We start from the raw sequence: 18,557 nt of genomic DNA on the forward strand, positions 1-18,557 counted from the left end.
GCAAGAGGCTTGTAAATCTGCCTCAATGTGTCTAATATATAATACAGTCAGAGTAACAAACAAATAGTCTTACAGTGCTAGCAAAATGCATAGTGAGTTTTGGAAATTAAATCTAGCAGTCACATGAGCCCAGTTAAAAATTGGTGGTCTGAGACACTTAAGTGAAAAACAGTGTTTGTTCAAATATCACTGTGGCATAATTGACAAAGTCTTTCACTAATACGCACACCCAGCAAAGTTCCAACTGCATCATGTAATGGTAAGTGTTTAGCCTAATGTCCATAAACTTGATGTACCCCTGCTGTAATGCGTACATTTGCGGTAGGGTGTTGTGTGCCCCAATAACCACAGGTCAGCGTTGATCAAACATTTGAAGATTACCTTGTTCCATGATTCGAACATGCCAATAGTGATTGCAGAGCAGTGGAAGGAGACCATAACATCTAAACTAGATAACCAATTACTAGCCATAGAGTATCCCTTTGTGGCACAGACTAGCTGTCTACAGAGAGAATAACCTACAGATTTAGGCCGGTCTCTGCTGAGCTTTTAACAATTAAAAAAGAATCAATGCCATGTTAGAGCCCAAGTAGATTTCACAGCTCTAATTGTGCATTCTTCCTTAGAGCTAGTAATTTGCTTCAAAAAGGTTCTTTCAATGTATACATCGGTAAGTACAAGAAGGGAAACAAAAGAGTGCACCGTAGATCAGACTCTCATTTGTTCTTGAATGGTATAAGTGTAATAATTGTTATTGTTTGTATTTTTATGAATGTCTCATGCTTTTATGATTGTATAAAGATGCAGTCGAATAAAGCTTTCCTTGACCTTGAATGGTAGTCATAAACCATTGGCTGTAATTTATAGCTAACATATTTGTAATTAAAACAGTAGAAGGGATTCAATATTGTGTTTGTTCGGATTCTCTTAGCTTTGATCAATACCCCTAATCAGTTTTCAAAATCAATGATATGGTTATTGTTTAATTGATATTGATTCAACATGATTTCATCACTATATATATATTACTTAGAAAGGGCCACATGTACGATCGATCGTCAAGTTTTGCAACTCGCTAATCATGATTTTTAGCAACTCGCAATTTGCAAGTCGCAAAACCTGATGTACAACAGCGCCACAGACACTGTTTGCGGTTCCCAAATGGGTCGTTTAGTGCTTGCCTTAATAATATTTATAAATCATGTAGAAATGTGCAACCCATTAGGAATGGCCGGCACTCACAGGAATGGTGACCTACTGAGGTCAGCAGACCACCATGTCTGTGTCTGCTTTTTAAATAAAGCAGTCCTTTTTTTAATGTAGCCCATTTTCCTTAAAGGAAAACAGGATGCATGTCAAAAATAAAAATGAAAAGTTTTCTTCTTATTTTTATTTCTGCGGGCAGAGATCCGTAAGACCACTACCTATTAGGAAACAATGTTGGGGCCCCATTCACAAAGAGGCTATGGTGGTAATCTGTGAATGTTTTGCAACCGCAAACTTATAACGAAGGCCTTAATCTTCTTTATTTGGCATTGAAGACAAATCATTAAAGACATAAAACTTGTCAGTGCTTAACTTGTAAACGAATGAATAGCGGTGTCCACAGCTCTGCTCAGAAGCCATGGCTGGAGTCTTCAAATATCGGTGTCCGAATGCCAAGGCTGCATAGTATTGAAATCCACATCATGTCTCTTAATCCACTACCAGACACTGCCTACCCCTTTATCTCACTCATGCAGGCTTCCTCTCTTTGTGAAGGTGTCCCTGCTTTCCCCTTCCTTACCCTTTTTATGTTTTCCCTCTCTTGCTCTTGGTAAGTGTTGGACTAATTAAGTCCCGGTACCCAAAAATAAGTGCTGGTGGGCCTTCCGGGAATTAATAGCTATAATGCAGCACTGTTTGCTTAACTGTTTGCCTCAAGAATTTAAAAATAGATAAAGGGGTTGGGAGTTTAGTTCAGTGTCTTGTAATGCCCTTACTTATAATACATTTTCCCACACTTTTTATATGGTCTGCATATTGACATTGTATTTGCCAACCGGTACTTGTCAAGAGCAATACCTTCTCATTAACACGGCACATGTTTATGCATCATGTGAATTATTATAGATTTAATTGTCCCACATTCAAGAAGCTAAAACTATCACAATTCCTCAATTGCATTTGCAATGTAGCATTTTTTTTCTTTACATCCGTGACCATTGGTGTGATGCCTGCACTGTGTTCTTCAACAAACAAATACACATAAATGAACATCTTTCTCAGGGTGGGGTCTTTTTTAGTGTATTTCGCCACACAGCTCTGAGACTCAAATTTATCAGTCACTGAGTGATTGGTCTGTAAGTGTAGATTCACTCACATTGTCAACCAGTTACTAAGCATTCAATCAGTCAATCAGATTGCTTGTAAAGCATGATTATTCACCCGTAAGGGTCTCAAGACGCTGGAGGGGGAGAGACAGCTGCTCCGGTGGAGGCTCTGTGGTTCATCGATGAGTCAGGTCTTAAGGTCCCTCCTGAACTGAGGAAAAGATGGTGATTGCCTGAGGTGGCGAGGCAGGGTGCTCCAAGTCTTTGCTTGGAGGTAGGAGAAGGATATTTCTCTGGCCGTGGTCTTGTAGATAACAGGGATGGTAGCCAGGGCCAGTTGGGTGGAGCCGATGTCTCTGGTGGGTGTGCGGAATGCGAGGCAGTGATTAAGGTACGCAGATCCCGTCTCCTGAGTTTTATAGGCATGTGTGAGGAGCTTGAAGGTGATTCATTTGTTGACTGGGAGCTAGTGGAGGTCTCTCAGGTGGCTGGAGATGTGGCTGCGGTGGGGGATGTTGAGTATGATTCTGGCAGAGATGTCCTGAATGTTCTGCTGTTTCTTCAGGAGTTTCTGGATGCTGTGGTTTATTCTGTGGGTGATGAGCACATGGGTGACCGTCTTACTGGACTTGGTGGGGATCCACTTGAAATTCTTTCGGAGCAGGCACAGTGTGTGGAATCAGGATGATGAGACGTGTTGTTCTGGCAGTTCATGGTGAGCGAGGACTCCAGGATGATGCAAAGTTTTGTGTGTGGGTGGGGTGGGATTCCAAGTGCTGCAGGTCACCAGAGGTTGTCCCAGGTGGAAGGCATTGGCTTGTGGAACATATTTCAGCATTATTATAACCATCAACAAAGTCGCCTGCAAAACACAACATCATAGTCACCATGTAACCACAGTTGCGAACATGCTTATCAGTCCATAATGCAGTAGGCGCGAAATGATGAAACTCTAGGCTCACACTGCCAAATACAATGGCCTTCGGAAAATGCAGTACATCACAAAACTTCAGGTGGGAGCTAGTTGGTACCAAAAGAACAACTATTTGTCCTGCTGTACTCGTCAGTATTTTGCATTGTTCTGTTAATCATTTCATTTCAAGATACCCAGAGCTCATAGAACTCTTTCCGAAAGCATGATGAGTGAATTAAAATACCAATATTTCTTAAAGACTCCTTCACAATAAGGTGACAAATTTCTGGGTGGAGAGTGGGATGGCCCAAAAGTCTGTGAAATGGCTCCCTGAACATTTGTGTGTGAACAGTTGCACTTTTGTTTGTTGTTTGTCTATCATTAGGTGATAATAGGTGCCTACATAAGTGCCTAAATTGAGAGTTAAACAGTCAGTGGTTGTCCACACATGAATTTCAGTCAGATGATGGGTATTGCGTGCCACTACTCTAACTTTTTTTTTCAGTAAGTTTTTACATTTATCCATAACTGTTGCAAGAGTAATAGAGACTGGCCATGAAATCAACCAAGGCACACTCGTAGATTTGCTTGTTGTGATGCCGGGGTGATTTATTTAAAAATGTATATTTATCATACTCGAGAATCAGTGACGCTCTGCAATTTTTTTTTTACAATTTTGACGGTCTTAACCCTTAAACACATGTAAAAACTCTATTGCCGTGATTGTAGCTTTTAACTGTCACAAAGTCTCCTCGCGAAGAGTATGAGCGGGTTGAGGGAGCCAGTAGTGCACATTTATGTTCAAAAACATATATCCCAAATCACTCTTGGTGCGCCCAACACGGGCCTTTGGGTACCCAGAAGGAAGTTGAGAAAAATATTGTTTTTGTGCAATGAAAAAGTTGATATGATTTAACCACAAAAAAGAGGTGGAATAAAAGGAGTACATATCTGAAACTGTAGAAATGCATGCCTTCATCTTTAATGATTTGGAAAACTCATGCACTCATTTGAGGCAACTGCCTTGGCAGATTTTTTCAACACTGCGAAAGGTATGGTTTGGTTTCCTTTTTCGAATCATTCATAAAAGTGTGGCTAGTTTCATGGCCAGTGAAACCCATCCAGCTGTGAAACTGCTCAGTCTTTCATTCATAACAAATGCATTCTTTTGTCATCTGAATCCGTTCCACCTCTTTTGCCTCATTATCTGCCCCCTTTTCAGCTTCTGCTCCCTCCCAATAGGTACTGGACGAGCGTCCTGTTGCTTGCCAAGATCCCTGTGTTGATGAATACCAATTTCATGTAAGTTACACGGGAGGGGAGGTTGTGCGATTTTTCCATGTAACTTACACGAAATTCAGCCTTTTAGAGGAGATATTTGAATGCTTGATCCTGTCTACTAACACAGATGTTACTTATAATGTCAATGGTTGAGACGTGCTTCACATGAAATGTTAACTTTAATCCTTCTTGACATGATTGAAAATGGTCATAGTATTTGTAACGAAGCTGTGTTCTTAAAATGTTTAGACAATCTGAACATGGCAGATGGTTACACCACCAAATTAGAATGTTAGTAGGTGATGGTGGTGAACCTTTTTAACACTTCCAAATGCTATGTTTCATTTAATGTATAATGGGATTGGAGTAAAATTATTTACATTGATATGTTTTATCATAAAAGACCATTGGTATATCATGATTTTAGTGTGCTTATGATGGTTGTACAGTATGGTGATGTGTAATGTATGACAATTGATTATGTTCTTGATTTGAAATCAAAATGTCATTGATGCAATTATGTTTCAGGAAAATGCAGAACATAAAGTAAAATTATAGCATGTTTATTCAATATTGTGAATTAAAAACGATGCATGTAATACTTATCCATAATATTGAAGGTTCTCTTACATACCGGATCCCTTTAGATTTGCAAATCTTAGGATCTTCAACAGCATAGTCAGCATTGTGGGTCTGATTCACAAATATTAATCGTACTACGATTTGAGTAGATTTCTGGTATTTTGTGGGATTTTAAAAAAAATCCCCAAGAAAAGGAATTGAAATCTCCACCAAATATATAAAGCTTTGCAAACACAGCAAACTTTTTCTAGGTTGATGTGCAAGGGTAATATCATTTGCCATGTCAAACAGATAAATATCAACAGGCAAAAAGCAGCCCAAGCCCTTCAGGTCAAGAAGGAGGTGCCTAGCAAACCCAAACTCTTGGATCCATTTCTCAAAGTTCAGGATAAGGCACCTTCTGTATAACTCTAATATTGTTCGAACCCTGTCGCATACCATGTGGGCCCTGGAATTATACCTGTATAATATATAGCTAGGTTAACTCAGAATCACTCATCACGGACCATGTTCCCATAAAAGTCTCCCTGGTTTTCTTATAAAATGTGCCCATTAACAATAGCAGTCAGGCCACAATCAACCACAGGAATTATAAATGCGTGTGGTATAGCCCACCCATACTTCGAACAATGCCTTTCAACAAGCCCACTTAATTTTTGGGAAGCCCATACATTCATTGGTACAGTATTGGAGAGAAAAGTTGCATTTATTATTGGCAGCCTGTGCCTGCTGGGATGGTCTCACAAGAAATGAGTTGCCAACAGCACAGATCTTTTCATGCTTCAGGGAAGAAACATAATCAGAAGATGGATTTACAGAAGCTCTTTTATGTATTAATCCAAACAGTCTGTGGATGTCTACATCATAAAAGAATTAGCACCAATGGTTTGGGCAATCGCCTTGAGGCCTTTATAGTCCAAGCAAGAAACATGAAGAATCACGTTACAGACTGATTAAACACTGTGCATGCCTGCACAATGCTATGTGGGATAGATACCACAGTGACCCGTCCGACCAAGGCAAACTAGGTCTGTTATACATGGATATAAATCTTCTACCTGATGGAGTCCCATTGACCAGACCTTTGTATTTCTTTTTCCAGAAAACCTACCACAAAGTCTATAGTAGCTGTTCCATTCTGAAAGAGTGAGGTAATATCCACTTGCCTCCTAATTCTCTCCCTAGCTAGTGCACTGCTATGGCATTACTGGAATGAAAACATATAGAGCATCCCACCATCGCCGTAAACAGACAGTCCCCACCACTGGATCTGATGGACTTAAATAATTGTGTTACTGGGCTGGTCCTCTTGGCACTCAATTTGTTGAGGCAAAGGGAGAAATATTCATTTGAATAAGCAGTTTAAAAAAAAGTGGTCTGAATGGAAAGTCTGGTACTTTGACTGGAAAGGTCACTAGGCAGCAGTAGCAATGCACAAGGACATCCCTGGCCGTCAAGAGCAATTCCCGCTCCCACTAAAATAAACATGATGACAAAAAGGAGAATGTTATGTCAATGGCAGCTGGTCAACCATTGCTCCTACTGAAATAAAAAGCACATTTTCCTTTGTTTGAATGTTCTGCTCTTTACCACACCATCAGTGCTTCTCTCACAACAATGCTTTTGTTGTATCATCACACCCTTCAAGTTTGTGGTATTATATGCAGTGGTTGCCAGAAGTCTGGGACCGTTGATCTGTTTACACTGGCATCTTGGGTCCAATGAGTAACTTTCTGACCATTGTCTATCAGTGGTCTAACACCCTTCGAGTTAAGATCTGAGAAACCCAGAAACATAATACATCACCTCTGGGGGCATGATGCGCAACAGTCTCAATGTTGGTTCCATAGTTGCAGCTTCCAGAAGTCATCATCTGGTCTGCTACTTGCACAATTTTTTCTGAAATAGCTGTAGCATTTGTAACTCCAGTGACATGCCTAGCCTTAAGTCCAATCTTCTAAATCAGACAGATCATTCTCAAATGTCTCAGAAGGTGCAACACAGTTGGCCTGCTACCCAGCTGGGTTTTAACTGCATGTACGCCTGCAAAGTTTCAGGTGAAAATTGAATGTTTTGTTCCACAGCCAGTCCAGTCACTAGTTTCATTTCTACTGTTCATCAAAATGAATATTCTGATTAAAAAACCTATGTTGTCACAAATGATTTAGAAGTACACAGAAAATGCATTATATTGAATGTTTATGGCCCATTCAATCCTTGTAGTAACCGGTGTTAAAAGGTTCACAGATATATTATTACCTAGTGGTCTAATAACAGAATCCTTTCCTTTATAGTTCCAACTATTATTTTACCTGGAAACTCTTTGAAGCATTCTCAAAAAGGAGAACATCATATTTTCTCATATCTATATAGCATTACGAATCTAGTCCCATGAAAAGACTTTTTTGATACCCATGTTCATAATTATATTTGAACCAGTTCAAGAGTCAGCATTGGTGCCATATACTTTGTTACTGCCAAGTGGAATCTTGCACCCACCATCTAAGACAAACATTCATTTTGAGAAATGTGACAATGGAAGTTATCTCAGGTGAAAATGTGAATTCTAGAGTTTTTTGTAATACAATGGCAATCACCTTATATAGAGTGATCACGGTCTCCTACTATAATTTCTTAAGAATTACAATTTGTCCATTGTTCTAAATTGAAACTAGAACTCGTTTTTTACAATTAGAACCATTTACCATCCCCTAAAAGTCATGTCTTTATGGCTTCTTTTGGGCACTTGAAAAGATATAGTGGCCGATTTACTAAGAGTCCATTTGCAAACAGTGGTCAAAAACGGTGCACCCACTTTTGAGAAAGGATTCTTATTTAGCAAATTGACCTATGTATTATTAGGTCAGTTCACAAAAAAACCATTCACAGGGCGTCATAGAACAACCTTGTTGGAAAGTGGGGTATTGATAGGGGTAAGTATACACCTGCCACCAGCATTAAGGTCATCAACACAATACAATGCTCAGTAAATGTCTCAGTAAAGTAGTCCCTTGCTTAACCCTTGGTAGCTGGCTGCAAGTAGTTAGACTTAAGTTAGAACAGATTTATGGAAAGCATTTAAAAATAGCAATACATTAAATCAGAAAGACACAACACACAATACAAATCCCTAACAAAGTTATAACAGTAGGAAATATTTTTTCTTTAAAATGACACCAAAACATAAAAAATCCAATGTAGGGAAACAGAGATATGAACTTTTAAGGATTAGCTACTTCATAGTGCCCACAAACATATTGCACTCACTTGGGACATTTGGTCGCACTTAACCGTGAAAAAGTCAAAGTTTGAGGCCTATCCCGATGGAGTCCTGGTCAGGATACAATAAGCGGGAGGCCCTGGTCAAAATTGTACCTTCACACTTTTCTGGAGCTTTTTCATCCGACGTCGGGCAAGGCAATTTGTCAGGACAGATTTAGTGCAGGTTCGCCAACGTGAGTTTCTGTGAGGCACCGGTAAAATTCTGGAAGTCTGGCGCTCCGGAGCTTTTGGCGGGATGAACCTAAAATCCAGGTGGGTTGCAGTTGAAGGTGGCCAGCTTGACTCTCGAAGTAGGGTTTATCACCTTGTGGAGCTTTTCACAAAAAGTTCTCAAAACTTTGTCAAACATCTGGAAGTACCTCCAGAAGGTATATGTGATGTTACAATGCCACATAACTGAAGAAAACAGGATTCCCTTGACTCAGCAATAAAAAAATATTTGATTACAGTGATTGACAATACATTAAGATATTAAATGCTATATTCAATATGTTATAATAACACTTTATTATTAAAAATATAATTCAATATTTCAAATTTCATTGTGCACAAAATAAAAACCGTATAAAGCTTCACAATTTCAACACAATAAAAACAGATTCCTACTTTATGTATTTAAAAAACATACAATTCACAGGGAAATTGATTACCAGCATAATCGAGACAGACACAGATGTAAGACACAATACTTGTCAAATACAAATGTACATCAAATTGGATTCAAGTACACTGCAGTTAATGCAATGATTCAATCAGTATTTAGCATGTTTGTGTTGGTCCTTATATTGTACTTTCAACAGCGTCAACACGTTTCAATGGCTTCAAGCTTATCACACCATCTTTATCAAGACACAAAGTTTTCTGTCTCTGTTTTATTTCAATTGCTTTGTTACTTTCCTCCCTTGTTTCTTGGGATGTGTATTTTTGTCCATTACATTTCTTAGGTGTTTTACTCGTTTTTAGTTTCTGAGTGATATGTTGCCTCTTCTTGTTCATACATTAATTCAAGACGTTCCATAAGCTCTGATCGCTTTTCATGGCAATAAAATCTGGCACTCTGCCAGCGTCGCACAGGTATTTAATTCATGAACTCTACGCTTTGCAAGTCTTGGGCTGACGTTCGCTCTTATTCCACGTGTTTCAATTTAGTGGATTTCGAGTATTGTTGCCGCTCGGCAGCTTGAACTTGGGATTTAAATCTCTCTTCTGGGTCATGCAGCTTCAGAGTGACAATATCACCTCAAATTGAAATAATATAGAGACAGAAAACTTTGTGTCTTGATAAAGATGGTGTGATAAGCTTGAAGCCATCGAAACATGTTGATGCTGTTGAAAGTACAATCTAAGTACTGACACAAGCATGCTAAATACTGATTGAATCATCGTATTAACTACAGTGTACTTGAATCCAATTTGATGTACATTTGTATTTGACAAGTATTGTGTCTTACATCTGTGTCTGGCTCTATTATGCTGGTCATAATTGCTGTGTGTTGGTAATCAATTTCCCTGTGAATTGTATGTTTTTTAAATATATAAAGTAAGAATCTGTTTTTATTGTGTTGTAATTGTGAAGCTTTATGCGTTTTTTATTTTGTGCACAATGGAATTTGAACAAAATAATTTTTAATAATAAAGTATTATAACATATTGAATATATCATTCAATATTTTAATGTATTGTCAATCACTGTACTCAAATATTTTTTGATTGCTGGGTCAAGGCAATCCTGTTTTCTTTGGTATAGGTACCTCAATTTCCTTGATAGTTTTAAGGGGTCCCTCTCTATTCTTTTATTACAACACCACATAATACATCATGGTAGGTAACAATGCAGACGCTTCATCGTCCGCGTTGTTACCACGCATGGCTTTACATCGCAAGTGGTTCCTACGACGGGGACTATAAGACGCGCTGGACTTAGGAATAGTATAAATTACTATTAAATTACTATTCCTACTCCAGTTAGCACAACAGCAGGGAATGTGAGAATGTGTTGGACTTAAAATCCAACACATTCCCTGATGTTGCACGCCATCTAGCGCAAGTCGTTGAAATGACTTGGGATGTAATGCCATGCGTGGTAACAACGCGGATGATGTAACGTCCACGTTCTTACCAACGCGAGTGGTACTGTCAGCGTTGTATATGCTGCTTCCCCTCCAGAAGGTCTCCTTGTAGGTTCAAAGTGTCCAAAACACCAATCCAAAGGTCTGGCATCTCTTAGAATGCCTCTGGGATGTCTGGGCTACAATTCCTACAATGCACCTGGCCAAATCCTCTGGATGCACTTCAGGATGGGACTCTTGGTGGAGATGATGCAGGTGGGCTCTGTTGACTTGTAGCTTGCAGGGAGTCCACTCCTTGATCCTTCTTGAAGCATGGTACAGTTTCCAGGGCTGTAGTACCAGAATGTGCAATAGGCGCAGGTAATCAAAGTGCAGGCCTTTCGGTGCAGATTCAGTGTCCAGCAGGGCAGTCCTTCCTCTCTGTTCAGTTTCAGGCAGCACCTCTGAGAGGCTATGAACCTCTCACATATTTAATCAGAGTTCTGGGTTGACATGCACTGGGGCACTTCTGTCCACTGAGATGCTGGATGCCACCCAAAATCAGCACAACTTCCTCCAAAGTGTGGCATCTTCTTGTCCTACAAAGCACTGCACTTCCAAAATTCAACATGGATGAATTAGCTCCAGGGGAGTAAGAGCTGGCTAAACTAACCCACAGTTTGACTCAATTGAATTAGCTCTCCTCCTCCTGACCTCTGCAAATTCCTGTCCTGAGCCTGCCATCTTGCTGGGGGAATAGGATGTGGGGGTAGGTAGGCTTGGTTTCCTTTACTGCCCCCTCTCTTTAAAGCCATGGTTTATTACCTTTTTCCCTGCCTGACATGCTCTGGTCTTTCCACCTGCAGAACACTCACTATCAGATAGTCTCCCTCTCTGGGCAGGCCACTTATCACCTAATTAAAGCAGCCTGACTAAGCCTGTTGCTGCTGTCCAATCATGATAGACTGATAGAAGGCTGGATTTTGGTTCACAGGGAAGGAAGTCTGTTAGCTTCTTTTCTGTGATAGTTATGAAAAATTCAACAGGGACAAGTTGTTAAAGTCACCAGTACCAATCGTTTAAGTTCTTGAATGACATAATTACTCCTTTCCGAGAAATAGGTATACTTAAATAACATATTGCAATTTTAGCCTATAGCGCTAAGTACCTGCAATGGCTGAACCTGAAATGGACAGTTTTCCTTCACCAGGACATGTAGAGCATCATGGGTGTGCCTAATATGTAAAATACGGTAAATCATCACTTTTAAAATCCCCATACCACCAAAGTCGAATTTTCATACAATTTACTTTTAAAGACAGTCTGCAAAACAGGGCTGCCCCTAAAATGACAGCAGGCATACAGCAGTGCAGGAAATCTGCTGGGCCTCTAAACGTCCATGCCCCAATATAAACTAGGGACTTATAGGCAGTATGAACCCACTCACCCTATTATCTACTGAGGACTTACAGGGATCTGTCATTGCCAATGCAATCATACCCACGTACCATATGCTTTTACCACAGAGCACAGGCCCTGAGTCCGGTTCGCAGAGCCCAGGGCATAGTCAGAAAACCAGCATCTAGAGGTAAAAATGCAGGCAAAAAGTGGGGAACACTCGAAACAGGTCCTGATTTCTCCCACACCTGCCTAATGAATACTAATTAGGAAGGTCTCAATTTGTGACCCCTGTGGCTGGCTACAAACATTCGGATGGTGACCCTTTCCTGTCTGAAAATGAGTTACCACCTCCTTTGTGGGAACCTGTAGCTGGGCATGGGCCTATGACCAGATATGTGGTCACAAACAATTGACATATACCATACTGAATTGTAAATTGGAAATAAGGTCCCTTTCATGTTCCTTCCAAATTACGCTATTGTACACAAAACCAATTTTACAAGTCCAAAAATCTTTTCAGACTCATAATATGTTTTTTTAAAGTACAAGACCTATCTTCTACCTTTGATACGGTTAACCACGAAATTCTCCTTGAATGCCTCAAACTCAGGATGGGTTTGGATGGCACCATCCTTGAATGGTTTAGATCCTTCCTCCAAAATCGCTCGCAGAGAGTCCTCATCAACGGTAATCTATACGCTCCCTCTCCAGTTACGGTTAGAGTTCCCCAAGGACCAACCCTCTCCCCTACCTTCTTCAATCTTTACCTCGAACCACTCACTGAGGTGCTACGTGCCGCCAATATCTCCTACCTTATGTATGCCAACGATAAACTGATCTACATCAAAATCTCTTCCCCTGAGGACATTTTCTCCCTGAATGAGGCCCTGAAGCTGACAGTCCATTGTCTCACCACCAACCAGCTTAAACTAAATGCAAATAAAACTGAATTTCTTCTAATCTCCCCACGCAAAACCAATCCAGACATTCAGGAATGGGTCAAGACCATCACAGCACTAAACTGCCCTTCTACAATTGTTGACTGCAAAATCCCTTGGAATAACCCTTGACGGCAGCCTGAACATGCGTGGCCATGTAAACTCGATGGTCAAAACAGCCTGAAACCTAAAACCCTACCCAGATGTTTCTGACCTTAAAACTGCAATCCAGGCACTAGCCATTTCCAGACTAGAATATGGATGTTCTACTATCGCAGGAATACCCAGGAACTCTCTGGCCCCATTGAAAGCCTGTCTCAATGCCGCTGCCAGACTCCTAACTGGCTCAAAGAAATTCAACCACATCTCTCCCCACCTCAAAGTTTTGAACTTGCTTCCCCTAGAGGCCAGAATCCAACTTAAACTGGCCTGCATTACTCACAAATCTCTTTACTTCAATTTCCCTGCATTTCTTGCCCATAAACTAGTTATATCAGGAGGAGCCAGAAACTCCTGATCTGCCAAAGACCAGTTGCTGCAACCAGCACGCTTCTGGAAGAAAGAAACTTACAATCCGGCCTTCTCTGGGGGCGCTCCAAAAATTTGGTACTCTATCCCACACGCCATCAGAAGACTTCTGCCCTTGGCACACTTTCAAAAAGGAGAACAAAACCTTCTTAATGGGCAAATACCTCATCTAACGATTACCTTACAATTACCTCAGCGACAAGTTCCAGTCTCCACCTCGGCATTATCCACGACTTCTACGGATGATACCTATTCCTGCACTCCTGGACATCCCACCCAAGAGTTGAGACTGCGTGCCTTCTTGTATCTTCCTGTTTTAATTTTTATCCCATATGTAGCCGGGACGTTAGACTGCGTGCTTTTTTTCTGTATTATGTATCCACCTATTTTACCCAAGTGGGCCCTCACTTCCTAACACTTTGTATACCCCCCTTAAATTTGTAAAGCACTCTAATACCCTCACGTGTCTGGTTAGCGGTCTATAAAACTATAAAATAAATAAATACATATATCAAACAAAAAGGAATGTTGCAGTCGCAAGCCCAGTGATTTAGTGAATTGCATGGTTTGTGGTCAAACAATCCTTTAGCAATTCTAGCCCTTGGTCCTTTAATTTCAATGATTTAAAATAGCACTCTACATTTGAATTAAAACCCACACCCACACCTACGTCTTTCTCCAACTAAATTTTGATGGCCGCACAGCCTTCTCAACACCCTTTTTGCCATTATTTTGATAACACCTGGCCTCTATCTCTGCATGGATTAATCTTGAATAACAATAACCTATCTTGATCAACGTTAATATGGGAATATGCTTTTTTCAATCTAGCATTTATGCTTATGTGTCTACTTCTTTCTTATTGATTGAGGGCACATATTCTCCACAAGTTCCAAAATAATTTAAAAAGACTTCTGCACTGGTCCTGCATTGCTTCTTGCATGACAACTTGTACTGTTTTCACTGAAAGGATTGAAGTGTCATGTGTCTTAATGACAGGGTGGTTGATTATGGACCAGTACATAAGACTGAATATGACAGGTTTAATAATTTGCTCCACCCTTTTCCATATTGTACTAAATATGTTAGCAGGTTTGGTCCATTCATGGGAAGTTACATTTGTGGATCATGTAGTTGGAGGTCTCACATAGTGCCCCATAAAAGTGATGTATGAAAGGGGGGGTGGAGGGTCACTAAAACCATTCCGGTGCTCCCATACTGTACCATCCTGTAGGGGTCCTGGTTCTGCAGCCCCTTGTAAAACGATCATGGGGTCTCTCAGCACAAGTGACTCAAAAGACTTCCCTGTGTGGACTTGGTCACACTGAGCAGGCATCAATAGGACAGCTCTTGACTGCTCTTGTCACAGATGTTTAACCTCAAACGATGAAGGGGCCTCATCTTTGATCAAAATAGAAGCAGTACTCAAACCAAGGCATATTCCATGGACATTCTGCAAAGCATATAGCAAGGAGCTGTGCTGATTCCTTCTCTCTCTGCTTCACTTAAATATATCATATTGTTGCCTTCAATGCGCCCTTTTACAAATTGTTAACCCTATTATCATTCTTACTCGTACATTTCTCTTTCTACTCTGTCCAATTATTGATTTACCTTTCAAAGCAATGATCCTTTTTTCACAGCTCCACAAAAACATCAAACAAATAAATAATCCCAAAATTGGAAATGATCTATTGTTCTTGCTTTTACCCTAGTACTCAGTTAGTGACTGGAACTTCATCATTCTGTCTCTTTCTCTCTAACCAAAATATTGCTCTCTCAAACAAGGCTCATACCATTGATACTTACCTACATGGGTGCCCCAACTGAGCTCAGGGAATTTAAATCTTTTAACACTAGTTCTCTAAGTGAAAAAACATGATATTAACCAATGCTGTGATATAAAAAGATAGAGTACCTTTAAGGATGTAGATGGCTTATGTTAGCATCTTCTGGGCCTTTTTGTTAATTCTCATGAATAATTCCTCTCGGCCTTCAACATTAAAAAGAGATAACTAATATAATGTTAATGTAAATGCTGAAGTGGATATAGGTTACAAGTAAGTATCCTGGAGATTGTGGCATGCTTTACTGCTACCATTCTATTTGCAAAACTGCCTATTTTACAGTTTACTTCAAGTGAAACAGAAACAATATTAGTGATATGAGTGTATTTATTTAAAAGCTGGATATTCCCAAAATAATCTATTGGCCTTTGGTAGTACCAGTATAAAACTACAAATTGTCTGTATTTTTTACACATAATGTAAGTCTTTCTTTAAAGTCATATATATTGCACTACAGTACTACACTGTATCAGATATCACAATACAATGATACATATCCAACTTCTGGGGTACCTTTTTTTTTTAATAAAAGAAAAAGGTGTCTATCCTCTCACATTACTAATATCATTGTATAGAAAAAGCGCATGCCTTTTTACAACAACTAGCCTCATATTACATTTTGCACATATTTGTGCATTTTAGATTACCACAATGGAGAGCAACCTGAAGACAATAGAAGAGGAGAACAAAGTAATTGAGCAGCAAAATGAGTCTCTTCTTCATGAGTTGGCCAATTTAAGCCAGTCCTTAATACATAGTCTAGCTAATATCCAGCTGCCACATATGGTAAGTGAATGAAAGAAAAAGGAATTTGGCAATATTCTATCTTCGCATCCTACATTTTTGTTTAGTTGTGATTGCTCATTTGAATGAATACTTTGTTGTAAAACCCTAAAGGCCTATTAAGTATAAATTGTCATATTATGTAGGAGATATTTCAATCAAGGCATAATATCAAATATTTGTTGTTTGGTTATCTTGTATTTGCTCTCTATGTGCGTATTTAAAGAAGTTAAATTTGCGTATGAATGATATTTCAATATCTTATAGGATCCAATCAACGAACAAAATTTTGATGCCTACGTGACTACTTTAACGGACATGTATACTCATCAAGACCGATATCAGAGCCCTGAGAACAAGGCCCTGCTGGAAAATATAAAGCAGGCAGTGAGAGGGATCCAGGTCTAAACATTTTCTTCATGGAGAACGTCTTGCTTGAAATAAGGACACTTCTTGTTTTTGCTGCTGTAATATACCAGAAAGTGTTATATAATTGTTTCTGTTAAAACAGTGTTATGCTTGAAGGACTTCATGATGATTTTATGTCTTGCTTTAAAAATAGTAATGGCAGAATAGTTTTTTGAATACATTCACATTTTGTACGTTTTCATATGAGCTGACATTGTGTGAGATGCCATGTAATGTTTATAGCTGCTAAGGTATGCACATTTTCAAGGTATATATATTTCTGAAGAGGAAAGGTGATCAAAATGAACAGAGTGTAAATTCTTTTTAATGCTTTAGTGGTTAAATGTTTTGGTATTTTTGACTGGAACTAAAAAAACTTAAAAAACTGCTTCGAATGATAGCATTGCAGCCAGCGACCACTTTTTAAACATTCTCATTTTGGAAATTTTTTGAAATCCGAGAAATACATTTGTTGTGCATATTGTTTCATAGCAAAGAACGGTTGCTAAAATGCTTTATTTTTTAACAATGCTTGAAAATATTATGTAACATTTCGTTTTCAGAGAAAGGTATGAGGTCGGGGCAATCAAATGAGTTTTTGTAGTAAAAAATTACAAGGACATGACAATGATTAGGAATAGGATTAAAACGGAGCAAGTTATTGTTTGACAACATCAAGCCATGGAAAATCGACAGAAGATTCAAAACAGCTTGACAGCACTTTTTTTAATTTACTACCAAGTATTACATCCTCTGTCTAGGTAGACTTCCATATCAATGCATATGATATCAAAGGAGGAACGATGACTATTCCTCAGAAACTTTGCAGAAATACCTTGGAGCAGTAGCCAACGTCATCCTTGTATACTTGGACAATTCAGTCTCCTCCTGAACTGCCAACGAGGACAGTGACGTCTGTCTTTCTGGATGCCGACATGTTTACCGTGTTTATTGTAAGACACTTTTTGAGGTCTAAGCTACCTTTTTCACCTGCTTATTTTATTTTGGGAGTAAAATGAATAAAATACTATTTACAGTATTTATTTGTGAAATGTTAGAAGACAGAGTGTTGCCAGCTATAGAGAGAATTTTCATTACTAGGGCGTCGGGCGGTGTTTTCCACCTGGTATCTAGGTGCATTTCATTGATGACTTCAGTATTTTAATATGTTGTTACATTTTCGAAATCAAAACATGTATTTTTTCAGCTTCCTCATATTACCTGAATTTTGAATGAATGTGAACATGCTATTTATTTTCAGTTAGGATACTTTTACATTTTAAACTTGTTTACATTGTACGGTGCTTTGTTTATTGTTTTCTGCGAAATGACTGCACTATACATATGCATAAGATCACTTTTATTGTCGTACTCCCGAGGGTTTGTTGTATTGTTACAGAATTGTTTTTTATTCATTAGCTTATCTTTTCCTTCCATGTCTTGATGTTATGCATAAAGTACTAGTACGTACTTTAAAATTTTGTTATGAAAAAAGATGGGTTTTGTAAAAAAATATTTTTAGCAGAACAGGAATTACAGGGTCATTGTCCCCACAATGTGCCAGATGACTATTTGCACTTACCTTGCCCTAAATACACATAATATACAGAGGTGTGCAATTTATTGTGTTGATAGTCTAGTGACATTAAATATGAACAAATTGTAGTGGAAGGCAAAATGGCTAGTCCAGTAATGAAGCTAAGGGAGACTACAGGGATCTCACAACATATATTCTGATACAATACTCAACCTCGGTGTGTATATATATATATATATATATATATATATATATATATATATATATATATATATATATATATATATATATATATATATATATATATATATATATATATGTGTGTGTGTGTATCCCAGCTGCACTTTATACTATCCACTGTACAAAAACTTACAGTTTTCCAGGAGGACTTTAATATTTAGCTGGGAACAGACTATGTAATTACTTTTGTGCTCTGCAGCAGGGTTGGATCTGCACAGCGCTATTTTCTGTTGTGCTATTAGTTGTAGCTGCCATGCTCAGAAATGCCTTTTTGAGAGCTGAAGCAAGGTGCTTGCTGTTCACCTTCTGCCATATATATTGTACCTTTGCCCTAGCCTCTTTTTAGGGCATTCATTGTTCATATGGCATATGCCTTTTCCCACTGCATTGTGTCTGCAGCTTCTTTGCTAATATAGTAATGCTTTCAGTAGAGTAATAGGTAGTATCAGTTTTGGAT

The 18,557-nt window shown here is 39.0% G+C and overlaps 1 protein-coding gene across 1 annotated transcript in view; it reads left to right on the forward strand.

Annotated features, from left to right (window-relative positions):
• MYT1L (myelin transcription factor 1 like) overlaps positions 1 to 18,072 on the forward strand; it is a 1,231,183-nt gene extending 1,213,111 nt beyond the window's left edge. Inside the window, exons 22-24 of the mRNA XM_086926390.1 lie at positions 4,468 to 4,527; positions 15,775 to 15,918; positions 16,183 to 18,072. Of these exons, the coding sequence (XP_086782516.1) occupies positions 4,468 to 4,527; positions 15,775 to 15,918; positions 16,183 to 16,323 (345 nt within the window). The 3' untranslated portion in view covers positions 16,324 to 18,072. The remainder of the gene's footprint in view (positions 1 to 4,467; positions 4,528 to 15,774; positions 15,919 to 16,182) is intronic.
• Positions 18,073 to 18,557: the final 485 nt, after the last annotated feature.

Source organism: Lissotriton vulgaris, chromosome 6 (genome assembly GCF_964263255.1).
Source record: "Lissotriton vulgaris chromosome 6, aLisVul1.2, whole genome shotgun sequence".
Lineage (NCBI taxonomy): Eukaryota > Metazoa > Chordata > Amphibia > Caudata > Salamandridae > Lissotriton > Lissotriton vulgaris.